The 15,303-nt window shown below is 59.1% G+C and overlaps 1 protein-coding gene across 3 annotated transcripts; it reads right to left on the minus strand.

The window, feature by feature from the left end:
- Positions 1–9: 9 nt before the first annotated feature.
- RELL2 (RELT like 2) lies at positions 10–14,930 on the minus strand. Of its 3 annotated transcripts, none has more exons than XM_063168476.1 (8): positions 14,192–14,930; positions 10,373–10,586; positions 8,590–8,652; positions 8,426–8,492; positions 7,997–8,185; positions 2,406–3,036; positions 853–886; positions 10–611 (listed from the first exon to the last, which is right to left on the minus strand). In XM_063168476.1, the coding sequence occupies exons 2-7, from the start codon at positions 10,578–10,580 to the stop codon at positions 854–856; spliced, it is 1,191 nt and encodes a 396-aa protein (XP_063024546.1). In that variant the 5' UTR covers positions 10,581–10,586; positions 14,192–14,930; the 3' UTR covers positions 10–611; position 853. The 3 variants fall into 3 exon arrangements, with proteins under 3 accessions (XP_063024546.1, XP_063024545.1, XP_063024547.1); XM_063168475.1 differs by lacking the exon at positions 14,192–14,930 and adding an exon at positions 11,344–12,030; XM_063168477.1 differs by lacking the exon at positions 14,192–14,930 and adding an exon at positions 11,138–11,221.
- Positions 14,931–15,303: the final 373 nt, after the last annotated feature.

The raw sequence follows: 15,303 nt of genomic DNA on the forward strand, positions 1-15,303 counted from the left end.
TGGTTGTAGCTCGTCTATGTACAGGGCGTTACACACCGAAGCTGGCGCAGCCCGGGGCTGCCCGCGGGCCTGGCCCGGGGCCATCCCGACCCCGGGGCCGGCAGCTCCAATCTCCGCCAGCATCTCCCAGGCCCTGCCGGTGCCGGGTGTGTGCCAGTGCCCGCTCTGCGTGGCAGGGGTGCCCGGGGGGGCTGTGCTCTGTGCTGAACGTGCCCGGCGGGCGGGGGGCGCTCCCCACCGCCCCGGGGGGGGCTCAAGCCGCTGCCTCCATCCCTGCCCCTGTGATCCTTCCCCCGAGCTGGGGGCTGCGGGGGCAGCGGGCTCCGGGCGCCGTCCTGCCCCTGCCAGGCCCGAGGGTCCCTCGGGGGTGTCCGGGGAGGGTGCGGTGGGTGGGACTCGGGTACCTATTGCCGATGGGATGAAGGCTGGCGCCGCCGAGCGCGGTTGTTGTCGGTGTGGCGGGCGCGTCGCTCCGGCCATGCCAAGCGCGTAGCTGCCCACCCGGGGCCGGGCACGGCTGCCCCGCGGCTGCCCCACGGCAGAGCCCCAGCCCCGAGGGGCCCGGGGGCTGCGCGCCTCCCGTGCACGCTCCAGCCGGGAGCGGAGAGCAGCTGCGGGAGGGAGAGAGGCACGATGGGACTGGTGCCCGCAGCCCTGGCACCTCCCCACCACCCAAATGGCACTGCCCGGGGTCGCTGCCTGTGGCTGGGCACGTCCCGACCCCCGGGGAAAGGGTTCAGCCTCTCTCCATCTCCAGCAGCAAGCTGAGACCCACCATGGCAGGGACAGTGACAGTGCCCTCCCACCCCCAGACATTGTCCCGGGGGCAGGGGACAGGGGACAGGCACTCACCTCACACACGGTCCTGCTCCGCGGCGCTGGGCTCCTGTGGGATGGAGGAGAGGGGTCAGCGCTCCCATGGAGCTGGGGCTGGGCCGGGGCTCTCCCTTGGTCACAGCAGTGACCCGAGGGGCAGAGCCCCACCGAGCCTCCAGGAGCGAGCACAGCCCAGGCACCACCTCTGCCCTTCCCCACCACCTGCAGGACGTGACAGCAGCAGCCACCAACCCTGGTGCTGGCTCTGACTGCAACTGAGGGCATGGGGGATGGCCCCAGTGGCACCAGGGCTTGGTGACAAACATCCCAGGGAGGTCCTGTCACCATTCTTCTGGGACCCCATGTCTTGGAGCACCCCAGCATCACGGGCAGCATCCAGGGCAAGAGCCTGGCACTGGGCTTGCCCTGCACCTAACTGCTTCCCCAGGGATCAGAGGGATTCCCAAGGCTCAGTGGGACACAGGAGGACCTGTCACCACCTCCCCAGCTCTCTGGGGAAAGGCTGCAGCCCATCAGCTCTATCCTGCCTTGCTGTTCTCCATGAAACAGCTCAAACCTTCCAGCCTGCTCACCAGAAAGCAAAGGGGGAAGCAGTGGGATCCTGCTTTGTCCTTATCCAGAATCCAGCCAGGCACCTTCTCCAGACCTCTCCCGTGCTGACCCAGTCCTGCCCCATCCCACCCCCTGCCAAGGGCTGCTGGCATGTGCCCAGCCTGTGCAGAACCAGCCCCAGGGGATCTCCATGGCTTTGAAGCATGCCAGGAATTTTACCCAGGCATTTGGCTTCCTTTTTCTCCCAAGGGCTTTGCCACATCAGGCTGGTTTTGTGAGGCAAGTTAAGGCCCAGCTCTTGGAGCTGCTGACACTACACAAGGGGTGTTTCCCAGCCCCCTTTCCATGAAAATCCCCTTTTCCCAGCTGCAAAACCACAAATGAGTGTGTAGGCAAAATTCTGGGTGTCCGAAGCACCACCACCAGCCTCATTTGCTCACTGGTACCAGCACAGAGGCAATTCCAGGGAGAAAAATCCCCTGGAGCTTTCTAACCCCTCCAGCAAGGTGCTTCGGTGGGATATTGGGAGGTACCAGGGTACTGGGAGCTCCAGGAAGGGTGGGCTTCCCTCCTCTCTGATCACAGCTGCTCAGGAGCAGGGAAAAGTGCCAATAAATGACCACTTGGCTTTGCCATTTCCTGGCCTTGGAGGTAAAGAAGGCTGGAGAAATCTGCCCCTGCCTATTCCTGTGGGGCCACACTGGACCCCAGTGAGGCTACAGCTCAGGGGACACCACGTGCAGCAGTGGTGTCCCCAAAGGAAAAGGAGTCCCTTGCCAAGGGGAACAGACCTCTCCCAGGTCAAAATCCCAGTGGATGTCCCCAAAGGAAAAGGAGTCCCGTGCCAAGGGGAAGGGGCAGCAGGTCTGCAGCACCTCCCACTGCCCCTGAAGCAGGGTGGCACCTGTCACAGTCACTCCACTGCCTCAGACATCAGAAAATGGATGGCAAAAAGCAATCCCCCTCCAGCCCAGGGGACCACATGGGGACCAGGAGGAGGAGGAGGAGGAACATACCTGCTGCTTCCCATCCTCCCCTCCGGACTGTTTCCTGCCGCTCTCGTCTCTCGCCAGCTCCTCGGCCTGCTCCTGCAGACTCAGGCTCCCGTGAATATCCGACACCTCATCTGCCGACGCCAGTCCCATCTCCTCCAGGCACATGCCGGCTCCTTCCCTCGCCAGCTCTCCCGGGATGTTGGGACTCGACGCTCCCAGCATGGGCAGGCTCAGCAGCCTGCGCTGCCGGCTGGAGCTCCCGGGAGCGGAGCCAGCACCCGGCAGGGACCCAGCTCGGCCAGACCCCACCGGGTTGGACCCAACCGGGCCAGGCCCAACCGTGCCAGACCCAACCGTGCTGGACCCCGGCGTGCCAGACCCAACCGTGCCCGCCCGCCGGCTGTCACGGGTGCCGGCGCTGGCGGGTGTGTTGGCAGCCGGGCTGGCGGACAGGCTCTGCTCGGTGCTCCTGGCACTCTGTGTGCCCGTGTGGACGGCTCCGTTCTGCAGGCCGGCCATGGGCACAGTCCCGTTGAGCAGCTCGCTGCTGCGCTCCAGCTCCTCCGTGCTCGGCGGGCGGCTGGCCACGGGCAGGGCCCCGTCCGGCTGCTCCGGCAGGCACGGCTTCTTCCCGATGTGTGTGACACGGAACCTGCAGTGGGGACACGACACGGCAGGTGTTGGGGGAGATGAAATGGGAAAGCCTTATAAACATGATTGTCTGGCAAAAGATTTTGAGAATATGGAAACTATAAGTGAGATTGAAATGAAAGCAAGCTTTGAGATCCCTCAGTTACTGAACAACTGGAAAACAATGGTGTGGCCAGCTGAAGGTGATCCCCTTTTGATGAAACAACACCCTGTGCTTGCAGACAGGCCCAAGGGTCAGAGCAGACCCTACAGCTTGGCAGAAGGGCCCAAAGAGGAGTTTTTAGGGTTTAAAATGTAACACAGTGTGGTAATGTAATGATTCTTATAGGCTGTATGGAAATGCTATAGGATTTATATCTTGTACTAGATTGGTTAGTGAGAATCAGAATATTCAACACAGAAGAAGATTTATTGCATTGTAATGGGAACCTCGCTCTCTTAACTTTTTTACTCTCTCCCCCTCTCATCCTCTCTCCCCCTCTCTTCTCTCAGGCTGCTCTGAGCTGTGTTTGGCAGCTCCCAGCAGGGCCCTGCACCCAGGCCCTTTGCAATAAACCCCAAGTTCCATGACCTGGCTGCAGAGATCTCTCATCTCCATCTGTCCCCGACACTCCTACAAGCAGTTCTTTTCCATGCTGTCCCACCTCTGGATTCCCAGCCTTTCTGTACCTCCAGCCCCGGATCTCCTCGCTTTGCTGTGATCTCCAACCTGTCTGACCCATTCACACCTACACAAGCTGTGTCCCCAGATTGATTTTCCCCTTCATTTTGAACAAAACAAACAGAAAGGGAAGGATGGGAAGTGCAATCCAGGTCTTGGCTGGGGCAGAGTTTGTCCTCCCAGCAGCAAGATGGATCACAGCTCTTGGAAATGCTCTGGATGACAGCGTGCCCTCAGTGAGGGCAGGACAGGGATTTGGCAGTGATTTGGGTACAGGGATCATAGGCTGTTTGGCTAAAATCTGCCAGAGCACATTTTGCACCATCCCCTGGAGGGGCAGATGGTACCTGAGTGTTCACCAAGGTTCCACCATGAGCAGGTAACAGCTCAGAGCTCTGGGTGGGCAGGAGAAAAGCTGCAGAAATGGGTCTGACACCCTCAAAAGGTGGGCTCATAATCAGAGGTGATGTAACATTGCATGTGGGGAGAAGAGAGGGGTTAGGGATCATAGACTCATGGAATGGCTTAAGTTGGAAGGAGGTCCTAAAAGATCTCCTGGTGAGATCTCCTAAAAGATCTCCTGGACTGGGGGGGTCCAGTCTCACCCCCCACCATGGATAGGGACAACTTTCCCTCAATCTGGCTGCTCCAAGCCCCATCCAGCCTGACCTTGGCCACTCCCAGGGATCCAGGGGCAGCCACAGCTGCTCTGGGCACCCTGTGCCAGGGCCTGCCCACCAATTCCTTCCCAATATCCCCTCTAACTCTGCCCTAATCCTAACTGGCAGCAGAGAGCCATTCCCTGTGTCCTGTCACTCTGTGTCCTTGTCCTAAGTCCCTTTCCAACTCTCTTGGAACCCTTCCAGGCACTGGAAGGGGCTCTAAAGTCTCCTTGGGGCTTTCTCCTCTCCCAATTCCCTCAGCCTGGGAGGGGCAAGGTGTCAGCAAAGCCTGAAAGTCTGAACTGTGATTGTGCTGATTGTGACTCCTCCTCACCAGCACTGGACCAGCAGAGAGGAAATCTCCTCCATGGTGAGCTGGTGTCCACCAGCCAGAGCACTCCAAGGCCAGCACTGAGAGCTCGTGCAGCCCATGGCTCACCCACAGCTGCTCTCACTGTGCTTGGATCACACGTGGAAAACCAACAGACCTGGTTCTGCTGAGGTTCAGCTGCAAGGCAGTGTCAGGGCAAAGCACAATTTCAGAGAGTTCAAGTACTGCTGGTGTGGAAAGAACAGCAAGACACACAGGTCAAGCACATGGCAGCGCTGCTGTTCCAAAGGAAAAAGCAGAGAGGTCCAAAAGATAAGAACAGATGCCAGGAGAGTTGGCAGAGATGAAGGAGAGCACTTCCAGGCTGGAGCCCAGCCCGTGGGCAGCACCAACCCCTCAGCAGGGCCAGAAAGGATTGGGAGGGTGGAGAAGAGAAATGTTCCAGCTCCAGACAACGTTTCAAGGCCAAGCAGCAGCAAATGTGACCTTTCAGGTCTGTCCAGATATTCAGAGATAAGACACCAGCACTGCGATTTGGGGAGACCAAAGAATGTTCTGGCCCTGAAGAGGAACAGGAAGGATACACAAGTGACAGGATCACTTCTTGGTAATGCCATTGAGCAATGGCAGGAAGAGTCAGGAGTGGAGTCAGAGGGGTTTGGACCAGAGAGGACACAGGAAGTAACATAGCCAGCCTCTGGCTGGTGAGGGAAAGCAGAGGAGCCCTGGCTGGGCTTCTGCCTCATCAGCATCCCTGGGATTCAGTGGGATGTGACACACTCTGCCTGATGGGGCTGAAGACAGAGGGTCAGACACAGGTGTTTTATGGACAAGCTCTGCCACTGACTACACCTGGTTGAGGGAAAGCGCTGAGCTGAGTGGTAAATCATCCCATACCATGCATAACTCTGAGTGCCACACAAGTTCAGAACAATTTAGGTGCAAAAAGCCCTCAAGAGGTCTCCAGTCCAGACCCCTGCTCATATCTGGGTCCCCTCCTACCCTCAAGCACTTTGCCCAAGCCCTGTCCAGTCAGGTTTTGGAAATCTTCAGGGTCAGAGATTCCTCCACTCCTCAGGGCCCTGTTGAGGGCTGCACCATCCTCATGGCAGAACAGTTTTTCCTGGCATCTTTTCTGGATTCCTCTTGCTGTAACTGATGGCCATTGCCTCTTGCCCTTCCCAGTGCAGATCTCTGAGGAGAGTCTTGTTCCATCTTCATTTAAATTCCACCCACCCTTTGGGAAGTGTTAGGGGACAATTAGATCATCCCTTTCTAATGCTCCAGGCCAAAAAAGCCTCCTCAGGTTCCCCATACTCCAGCCCTGATGATCTTGGTGGACCTCCATAGCTTTCCACTCCTCAGGAAAGAGCCTGTGCCTACCAGGACCCATTCCATGTAGGACCAGGCTGGACTCTCAACCACTGCATCCAAGGCAAGAACAATACCAAAAACAAAGCAGAACAAGACCTGAGGGTGTCTTTAACTCTAGGGGTGGGTTAAAGAAGAAGCCCTGTGGGTTCTTTAGTGCTGGGTCAAAGTACTTCAAGATATTTGTCATAAATAAGACACAGAAAGGGCCATCCTGGAGGATCTGGAAGGGAAAAGGGGCCAGCCTGGAAATAAGAAGCAGAATTTGGGGGTGGGATTGTACCTCATGGGCACATAGGTCCCTTAGCAGTTGCACCTTGTACCAAAGAGATTCAGGATTGAAAGTAAAGCCTTGGAGAAACGGGATAACTGCTCTGTGCAAAGGGCTGGTGTGGGGTATGACACTCAGAGGGTTAAAGAGGAAAATCAGGAATTGATGGAAGGTGCCTTTGGGAAAGGCGAGCATCTTGTCCAGCACTCTGAGTGCTGAGAGGAGGCTGGGAGAGCACGGACAGAGGACATGGAGGAGGGGATGGAGCTGGGCACCAGCCAGGGAATGAATTAGTGGTGAGCAGGAGCTGTGCACAGCCCCGGCCTGCCGGGCACCACCTCCAAGGACAGCCACGGGCACGGAGAGACGGGAGCTGGCAGTGCCCACGACGTGTGATCCGAGCTGAGCTGGGCCTGGGCAGTCCATCAGCCCTCCCTGCTTCTCCAGCTGCCCACAAAGCCCCAGCTCACCTCCCTGCTGAGGCTCCTGCCCGTGGTGCTGGAAAAATTCATATGATAGGACACAGGGAATGGCTTCCCGGAGCCAGAGGCAGGGACGGATGGGAGATTGGGAATTAGGAATTGTTCCCTGGCAGGGTGGGCAGGCCCTGGCATAGGGTGCCCAGAGCAGCTGTGGCTACCCCTGGATCCCTGGCAGTGCCCAAGACCAGGCTGGATGAGCTTGGAGCACCCTGAGCTAGTGGGAGGTGTCCTTGCCATGTCACGGGGTGGAATGAGATGAACTTTGAGGTCCCTTCCAACCCAAACCATTCCACGATTCCATGCCCACTTTGGCTCAGCATTCCCATGAAAGCACTGTCTCTGGACCACAGCATGAAGTTCCATCAAGGCTCAGGCCCTGAATGAGCACCTTGAGCACAATCTGAGCATGGCAGAGCTCTGTGTCTCACCATGGTGGCCATCCAGGGACCAGCAGCTGCTTGTCACCCTGCCCCAGCCACCACAGCCGGAGGGAGCCAAGCCCAGGAACTTTCCTAACCCTTTCTGCTGGGGAATGGGGCAGCCTGGGCGAGCCTACAGACTGCTCTACAGGTTAGTGACGACACAGTGAGACCACAGGAAGCCCAGGAAGTCCCTTGAGGTGAAACCAGGTGGGGATGGAAAGCATTTGTGGGAAGTATCAGGAACACTCCCCTATTCTTACATTGCTGCTATGTCATCTAATTACAGACACGATTGGAGGCAGCAACCTGGAGCAGCACAGCCACTCTTTCATCCTGAGCAGGTGGTGGCTTGCACCTGGGACATGCTGTCCCCTCTGTCCCCCTCAATGAGGTCCCTGAAGCCCCCAGCTGGGCAGCAAGGCCCTGCTTGCAGCGAGCTGGGACAGCGGGCTCTGGAAGGACATGGAGCTGGGGCTGTGCCCAGCACTGACTCAGCAGGAAAACCCAGCTTGAGTCACCTTCCCGGGGAAGGAGGGAAGCCACCGGTGCATCACAGCCTGCCACACACCACAGGCATTTCCAGGTGCAGCAAACACCTGGCTGCTTAGGAGCTCCAGCTGCAGAGCTGCTGCTGGGGCATCTCAGTGTGCAACAGCAAGAGGGAACCTTGGGTGCAAGGGGAAGGGGGAAAGAACAGGACTGAGGAGACCCTGTGGTGCTCATTCCAGCAGGGAAATGTCCGGCAAAGCTCGTTTGGGTACCTGCCCACTGAGAAGACGGTGGTCTCTCCAGGGTGCATCCTGCTTTTGCCCTCCTTGGAGCGGCCCTGGCGCTGCAGGGGGTGCCTCTTCCTCCTGCTGCAGTGGATGCAGGGGGCGTGCGTGGAGCCCAGGTGCACCGTGTGGTGATGGGGCGGGCCCCCGTCCTGACTGCTGCTGTGGTGACCAAGGCTGCAACAGAAGATGACAGGCTGTGTCACCTCGGGGAGATGTCCCAACCCTGGTGCAGCCCCACTGGAGCAGCAGCTCTGGGGGGGACAGGAATGAGGAAGAGCTGTTCCACTCAACATTGGGGTGAAGCACTCCTCAGAGCCCTCAGGGGAGCAGGACTCCCCGTTGGGAAGATGCTTTGTGGCAGCTGGAAAGGGGCTGCTTGTCCCTCACTCACAAGCTGCTGTGAGCTTCCCTCACCTGGGCACTGGCACTGGCACGTCTGGTTCATTTTCCCCCAGCATCTCCTTGAGGGCCTCCACGTTTGCTGAAGAGAGAGGGGAAAAAATGGGAATGCTGAAGAGAGAGGGAAAAACGAGCCAAAGTGATCAGCGTGGCTCCAGCCAGCCCAAGGAAGTGCTCACCTTCATTTTGGATGATGCATCTCACAATCTTCTCAACGGTGTCATCGTTCTTGTCAGCCTCATCTGAAAAGAGACAACGTGGCACTGAGGGCTGGGATTCCAGGGCTCTGCTCACTCATCCCTTCCCAGGAGCAGCTGCATCAGCAGAGTTGTTGGAGAAGCCTCGAGTCCCCTGTCACACTGGGAAGGCACTGGGGAACACCAGATCCCTAATCCTGGAAAAGAAATGGCTGAGCCAGCAGCTGTGTGTGCAGGGAGAGGGGGTGTGTTGCTCCTTCAGAGCATCTGGAGAAATGAGAGGGAAGCAGGTTCTAAAATGTTGGAAGAGGAGGGTCCTTGTCCAGCCCAGGAGCCCCTGGCTGCAGGATGCTGAAAGTTCTCAAGGCTCCAAGGGTAGACAGGACACGTCCACAGAAAATAAACCCACTGGGATCCACTAAACACAGAAATGGGGAACACACAGTGACAGAGAGAGCCCAGAGCTGCACTCTATTGAAAGCTTAAAGACTGCTCTGGGGAATCTTGGCTGGTGCCTGCTCTGCTGTGGAGTTCACCGACAGCCTTCAACTCAACCTGCTTCCAGCCACTGTTGGAGGCAGGAGGGATGGATGGGTGGATGGATGGATGGATGGATGGATGGATGGATGGATGGATGGATGGATGGATGGATGGATGGATGGATGGATGGATGGATGGACGGGCCTCCAGCCTGGTCAGCAGTGTGAGAAGTTCCTGTAAGCAGGTTGGAGTTGTGGTCTGGCAGGCAGCTGCCTCAAAGGCTCAAGAGCTGCTACCATGATCTCAGAAGATGTCCATCATCCCATGGAGACATTTCCCTGGGCTTTGATGTCTCCAGAGGGCAAAGCCCATCCTGGAAGGTTCAGAGACTGTCCCCATGTCATGTTCAGCCAAGACATTAAAGCCAGAGGAGCACATCCATGGGCACCTGAGGCTCTGGCTGCACCGAGGATGAGCCTGAGGAGCTATTTCCTTCCTGAGCTCAGGCAGCGGCAGCAGGAGGTGCTGATCCTCCCCAGCACTGCCACAGCACGCGGAGCTGGAGGAGTTCTGTGGCACCATGTGGCTGTTCCCAGCCTGGGAAGCAGCAGAGGAATGAGTGTTCCCCCTTCAGCAGAGACTCAGGAAAGCACCGGATGACAGAGCTCGCTTGGGCCGGGCACCCACGCTCGATGCAGCACCGACTTCCCAATCCAGCCAGCCCAGAGCGACTTGCAGCGCCCTGAAGCCATGGAAAAAATCCCTACAGGTCCCTTCCCCTTCCAGCAGCAGCCCTACTTCTGTGGTCTGCATGAACACAGCAGGGATCACAAGAAGACATGGCCAATAGCAAACACCAGCTGGCTCCCTGCCAGACATCCTAATGCCAGAGGGACAGAGGCACTTGTGCTCCAGCTGGGAGAGGTTTTCCTTGAGGGAACAGGGGTTATGATTGAGATTCAGGGGATTCAGCAAGTCCTGGATGTTCATCAGAATTACCTTTTGGTGATAACACTCCTTTGGGAAGGGCCAGACACTGGCTGCCACCTCCCTGTCACTTCCAGCCATTGTCAGCTCGTGGATCTGAGGGATCCTGGCCCTCACACTCCCGATCCCCAGGGAACACCACGCTGCTCTCACCGCCCCAGCCCTTCATCCCAACCCAGCCACACGTGACAGGTAACCCTCCCAGCCCCATCCACAGCCCAGAAGGGTGCATGGGGAGCACCAGCCCACAGGAGGCACAAGGCTGAGCCCTCAGCGAGCCCCATTGCCCAGCACTCACCATCGTCGAGCTCCTCCACCTCATCTTTGTCATCTGGGTCAAGCTCGTCCCGGAAGGTGCGGCACCGGTAACCCTTCTTCTTCAGGACATGGCAGATCAGGAACCCCACCAGCCCCATGATGAAGAAGACAAGGACAAGGAGGAAGACCACAGTGATGCCGTGCTGGGGTTCTGACTCCCCATAGTGGGGGTCGTGATGGTCTGACATGCGGATCTAGGAGGAGGGGGAAGGCAGGTCAGAGCCGCGGCGCTTACTCCCACCCTGTGCCATCCTCCCGTTCCTCCTGCGGGGACAGGGGCAGCTCCCAGTCAGGGGCAGCTCCAGCCCGGGGACAGTTCCCAGCCGGGGACAGCTCCAGCCAGGGCAGCTCTCATCCAGGGCAGCTCTAGCCCGGGGACAGCTCCAGCCTGGGCAGCTCCCACCCGGGGGCTCAGCCCGAGCCCCGCAGGGTCCGGCGCGGTGCGGAGGACAGGACAGGACCGGCCGGAGGTGGCTCCTCGCGGTCTCCCAAGGACACTGCTGCCCCGCACGGCCCCGCAAGAGGCATCCCAAGGGCAGCGGCGGCGGCAGCGTCCCCGCAGGCCCCGCCGGCCCCGGGCTGCGGCGCTCCCCCGTCCCTTGCAGGCGGCTTCCCAAGGGCACCGGTGCCCCGGCCTGTCCGGGGCTCTGCGGCGGGCGGCATTCCCGGCTCGCCCTTGCCGGAGGATGGCTGAGCATCCTCCCGCGCTGCGCCGCGCCGCTCCCCCGTAGCCCCCGGTACTCACGGCCGAGGCCCTGCCCCGGCACCGGTACCAGCACCGGCAGCGGCGAGCAGGGAGCCGCGGCAGCCGGGCTGGCGGAGGGCCGAGCCCGCGGCCGCTCCCGCATCGTCCTCCCGCAGCACCGAGCCGGCTCCCTCCCCGCTCGCCGGCTCCGCTCCCCGCACGGACAATGTCCCCCCCGCCTGTCCCCGGCCCCGCTGCGGCGCTACCTGGGCCTGCGGTCCTCCGCAGCGCTCTCCTCTTCACCTTCACCTTCACCTTCACCTTCACCTGCCTCCTAGCAACCCCGCATCCCCGCGGCTGGGCACCGCGGCGAGCATCCTCCGGCCCCCGGGCCCCGCTCCGTGCCTGCCTTCCCCGCGAAGGAGCCAGCTGCCTCTGCCCGCCGCTCTCTGCCGCGCTCTGCCACAAGAGCACCCGCCTGTCCCGATCCCGGAAAAAAAAACCTCCCCGGAGCTGTTTCGGCGGAGGAAGGTGCGGAGAGGAGCTCGGGGAGATGCCGGAGGGAGGCTGCAGCAGGACACGCAGGAGCGCTGCTCGGGGAGGCTGCCAGGGAATCGCTGCCGCCCGCCCCGGGGTGAGCAACCTCACCCGCACGCGTGCCAGCCCCGAGCTCCCCTGGCACCTTTCTTGCCTTGGATTTTAGGGCACCGAGCCCTGGCGATGGGAGGGAGAAGGGTGGAAGTGGGGCTCAGTGAGAGCAGGGCTGATCACACAGCAGCATAAGGGGGGGAGAGGGGTGCAGAGCCCCACGCGGGGATCCCAGCACAGAGGAGAGGGTGGGAAAACAGCCCCGGGAGACTCCTGTGTCTCCCTCCCTCCTTCCTAAAAAGGAGGGGCTAAGCCATTGGAAATCTCACGCTGTGGTGGTCCCATGACCTCCTTCTCCATCTCCACCTCATTATCCTCACTCTGGGAGGCTTCACCCACCACTCCTTTGCTACTGGAAATCAGAGCTGCACCTCTCCATCCTTCAGCCACCTGCCAGTTCTCCAGCCCTTGAAACCCCTCCCAGCCCATCTCCACTGAACCGAGCTCCAATCCATGCACACATTCCTCCATGGGAGTTATCCCATGGGAATCCCTAATGGGAATTATCCCACTCCAGTCTGTCACACAGCCCGTGCCTCCTCCAGGCTCTCAGCTCTGCCTCGCTGAGGGCTCCTGTCCCTCTGCACAGGTGACCAAGTTGGCTCTCAGGAGCCTCCTCCATCAGCGTGACTTCAGGATGTCACCACATCTCAGGTGACACCCACCTGCCCACTGTCCTGACAGGGAGACAGGAATGGAACACCTGTACAAGAACAAGACTTCTCCTCCTGCCACGGACTGCTGAGGCACAGGAGAGGAGAGCTCTCCAAACCATGGACCAACAAGCTGCTGCATCGTCTGAGGAAGAGCCCACAAAGCAAAGCTCAGAGGCACTTTGCTCCCTGCCCCTGTTTTCATGCACAGGGGGAGCTGGCAGCTCTGGGTTTCTGCAGGGCCCTGAGGGGACGCAGTCATGACCAGTGTATTCCTGTTCTCCCCGTGCCCACGCACGCTGCCCTGCACAATAAATCTCTCTTTCTTTCTCCTCCTGGGCGTTCCCACCCACCCAGAGCATTGCTGCACCCTGCCCCCTTCCAGCATCCCACCCCCTTTCCCGACTCCAGCCATGCCAGGCTGATCAGCACTCCCCATTCGAGGGGACATTCCCGTTTTCACACAGCCTCTGGTGTGTGGTGGCATTTCCACAAGTGTGGCACAGCAGCCTGGCCCTGCCTGAGGACAAATCCTGGCCTTGATGGGGTGAGCCAGGATGAGGAGGGGGTTCTGGGACTGTCCCTCCTCGCTCTGCAGCTGGATTAGCCCACTGATTGTTTCTCTTCCTGATTCTCCCAACCAGGGACCTCCTGCTCTCCATCCTGCTTCCACCAGCTCAGCTTCAGAGTCCCTCCAGAGCCTCAGTCCTTGTCCCACTGTGGGACCCCGTTAGCATTTTAATGGTCCCACAGAGTACCTCGCAGGTGAGCCAGAAACAGCACCCTGGCACCTCTGTGCCCCAAAAGCAGCCAACATTTGAGGCATGGACCCACACAACAGAGCTCTCCCTTCCAAGCAGGCTGGCCATGTTCATCCTGGCTGTGTGGGGACAGAACCCACATGGGGACAGCCCCACACCAAGCCGGGCAGGTGCAGCCATGGCTGTGGGCTGCCTGCTCGTGGCACATCCACAGTCTGGGCTTCCTCTGTCCCTCCTGACCCCATCCCAGCTCCTCTCCCGTCCTGTGTGACCCCATCAGCTGAGGTGGTGGGATCAGAGACACAGGGCAATCCAGCTGGAGCTCTGGGATAGGCAGCTGCCTTCTTTGTGCCTGCCCACCTCATCCAGCACCACCAACTGGAGGAGGATGAGGAGGAAGAGGAGGAGGAGGAGATGGAGGTTACACAGTCCAGGACAGTGCTGGTCCAGAGAGCCTCCCCTCCCCTCTGCCTGGTGAGGAGCACTGCCGTGGGATTTATCCCTGCATTTCCCATCTCCCTTTCAATGAACTCAGCTCCTCTTTTCCCATCTTTTCAGGACTTATGAAACCTCCTTGCTCGTGGATGAAGCAATTAGTGATGAGCTCCCCTACAGTGGTAAGTTGGAGTTGCCGTCTCTCCACATGAGCTCAGCTGGAATTCTTGGGATGTTATACTGTGCATTGACCAAAGCCAAAGTGTCAGCACTTCCTGACCTTGGAGATGGCCTTAGCCATGCCTGGAAGTGTCCAAGGCCAGGTTGGATGGGGCTTGCTCTAGCGGGAGGGGGTTGGAATGAGATTTAAGGTCCCTTCCAACCCAAACTATCCCCTGCCCTTCCTTCCCAGGACGCCCCTCAGGACTTCCCTGAATCCTGCAGGTCCTTGGAGGCTTCACTCCCTCTCCAGGCATTGCCTGAAAACACTGAAATTTTAAGCTTTGGAGGCTTGGGAGGGAGGGGACAGAGTGGCCAAGGAGAGGCTGGTGGGATAGTGCTGTCACCTGTCACCCTGTCCCTCAGCTGGCTCTGATCCCAGTGAAATTCCACATTACCTCTTGTCCGCTCTTTTCCTGCTCCTCTTCCACAGCCACTGGAGCAAATGTCACCCCACAAACAATGGGACCACGTCCTTTTGGGGGATCAGCCACCACTGCCTGTCCACGTGGCAGCTAAACAGGCTGGAGTGCCCAGATCCAGGCTCCTCTTGGGGTCTTCCCTTCAATGCTCAGCCCAAAAATTATCCTCACATCTGCGAAGCTGCTTCATCCCATGGTGTCAAACGTGTTCCTGGATCCTCAGCCCTCCTCCAGCTTTCCAAACATGCCCAGCAGCTAATGGCTGTTAAACCACAGCCTGCCTTTGCTCTCTGAGCACAAAGAGCATCTAAAAATATCCCTCTGTGACACTTCCCTTCTCTGTCCAACACCCGTGAAGATGCCTGGAGCAGCACCCGGCTGCCAGAAGGACAGCTCAGGCAGCAAAGAGATCCCAGCTGGAAACAGGGATGTGTCTGCTCTCCCCAAGCAGGGCTGTGTCTGTGCTCAAGCAGGGCTGTGTCTCTGCTCTCCTCTCCTCAAGCAGGGATGTGTCTGCTTTCCTCAAGCAAGGCCGTTGTCTCCTCTTCTCAGCAGGGCTGTGTCTTTCCTTTTCTCAGCCAGGGCCTTGTCTCTGCTCTCCTCAAGTAAGGCCGTGTCTCTGGTGTCCTCAAGCAGGGATGTGTCTCCTCTCCTCAAGCAGGGATGTGTCTGTGCTCAAGCAGGGATATGTCTCTCCTCAAGCAGGGCTGTGTCTCTGCTCACACAGGGCCGTGTCTCTGCTCTCCTCACGCAGGCCTGTGTCTCTCCCCAAGCAGGGATGTGTCTCTCCTCTCTCTCCTCAAGCAGGCCTGAGTCTCTCCCCAAGCAAGGCCGTGTCTCTGCTCTCCTCAAGCAGGGATGTCTCCACTCTCCTCAAGAAGAGCTGTGTTTCTGCTCTCTTCTCCTCTCCCCGAGCAGGGATGTGTCTGTGCTCTCCCCAAGCAGGCCTGTGTCTCTCCTCTGCTCTCCTCTCCTCAAGCAGGGCCGTGTCTCTGCTCTCCTTTCCTCAGCAGAGCTCTGTCTCTGCTCTCCTCAAGCAGGGATGTGTCTCTGCTCTCCTTTCCTCAGCAGGGCTCTGTCTCTCCTCT

This window comes from Melospiza melodia, chromosome 14 (assembly GCF_035770615.1).
Source record: "Melospiza melodia melodia isolate bMelMel2 chromosome 14, bMelMel2.pri, whole genome shotgun sequence".
In the NCBI taxonomy this organism is placed as follows: Eukaryota; Metazoa; Chordata; class Aves; order Passeriformes; family Passerellidae; genus Melospiza; species Melospiza melodia.

What these genes read in the sequence shown, in the direction of transcription:
- RELL2 (XM_063168476.1), bottom strand. Translation starts at nt 10,580, where the DNA reads ATGTCAGACCATCACGACCCCCACTATGGGGAGTCAGAACCCCAGCAC. An exon ending in ATGCATCATCCAAAATGAAG is followed by an intron (nt 8,493 to 8,589) that starts GTGAGCACTTCC and finishes CTCTCTCTTCAG; the next exon opens with CAAACGTGGAGGCCCTCAAG. An exon ending in GTGCCAGTGCCAGTGCCCAG is followed by an intron (nt 8,186 to 8,425) that starts GTGAGGGAAGCT and finishes CTTCTGTTGCAG; the next exon opens with CCTTGGTCACCACAGCAGCA.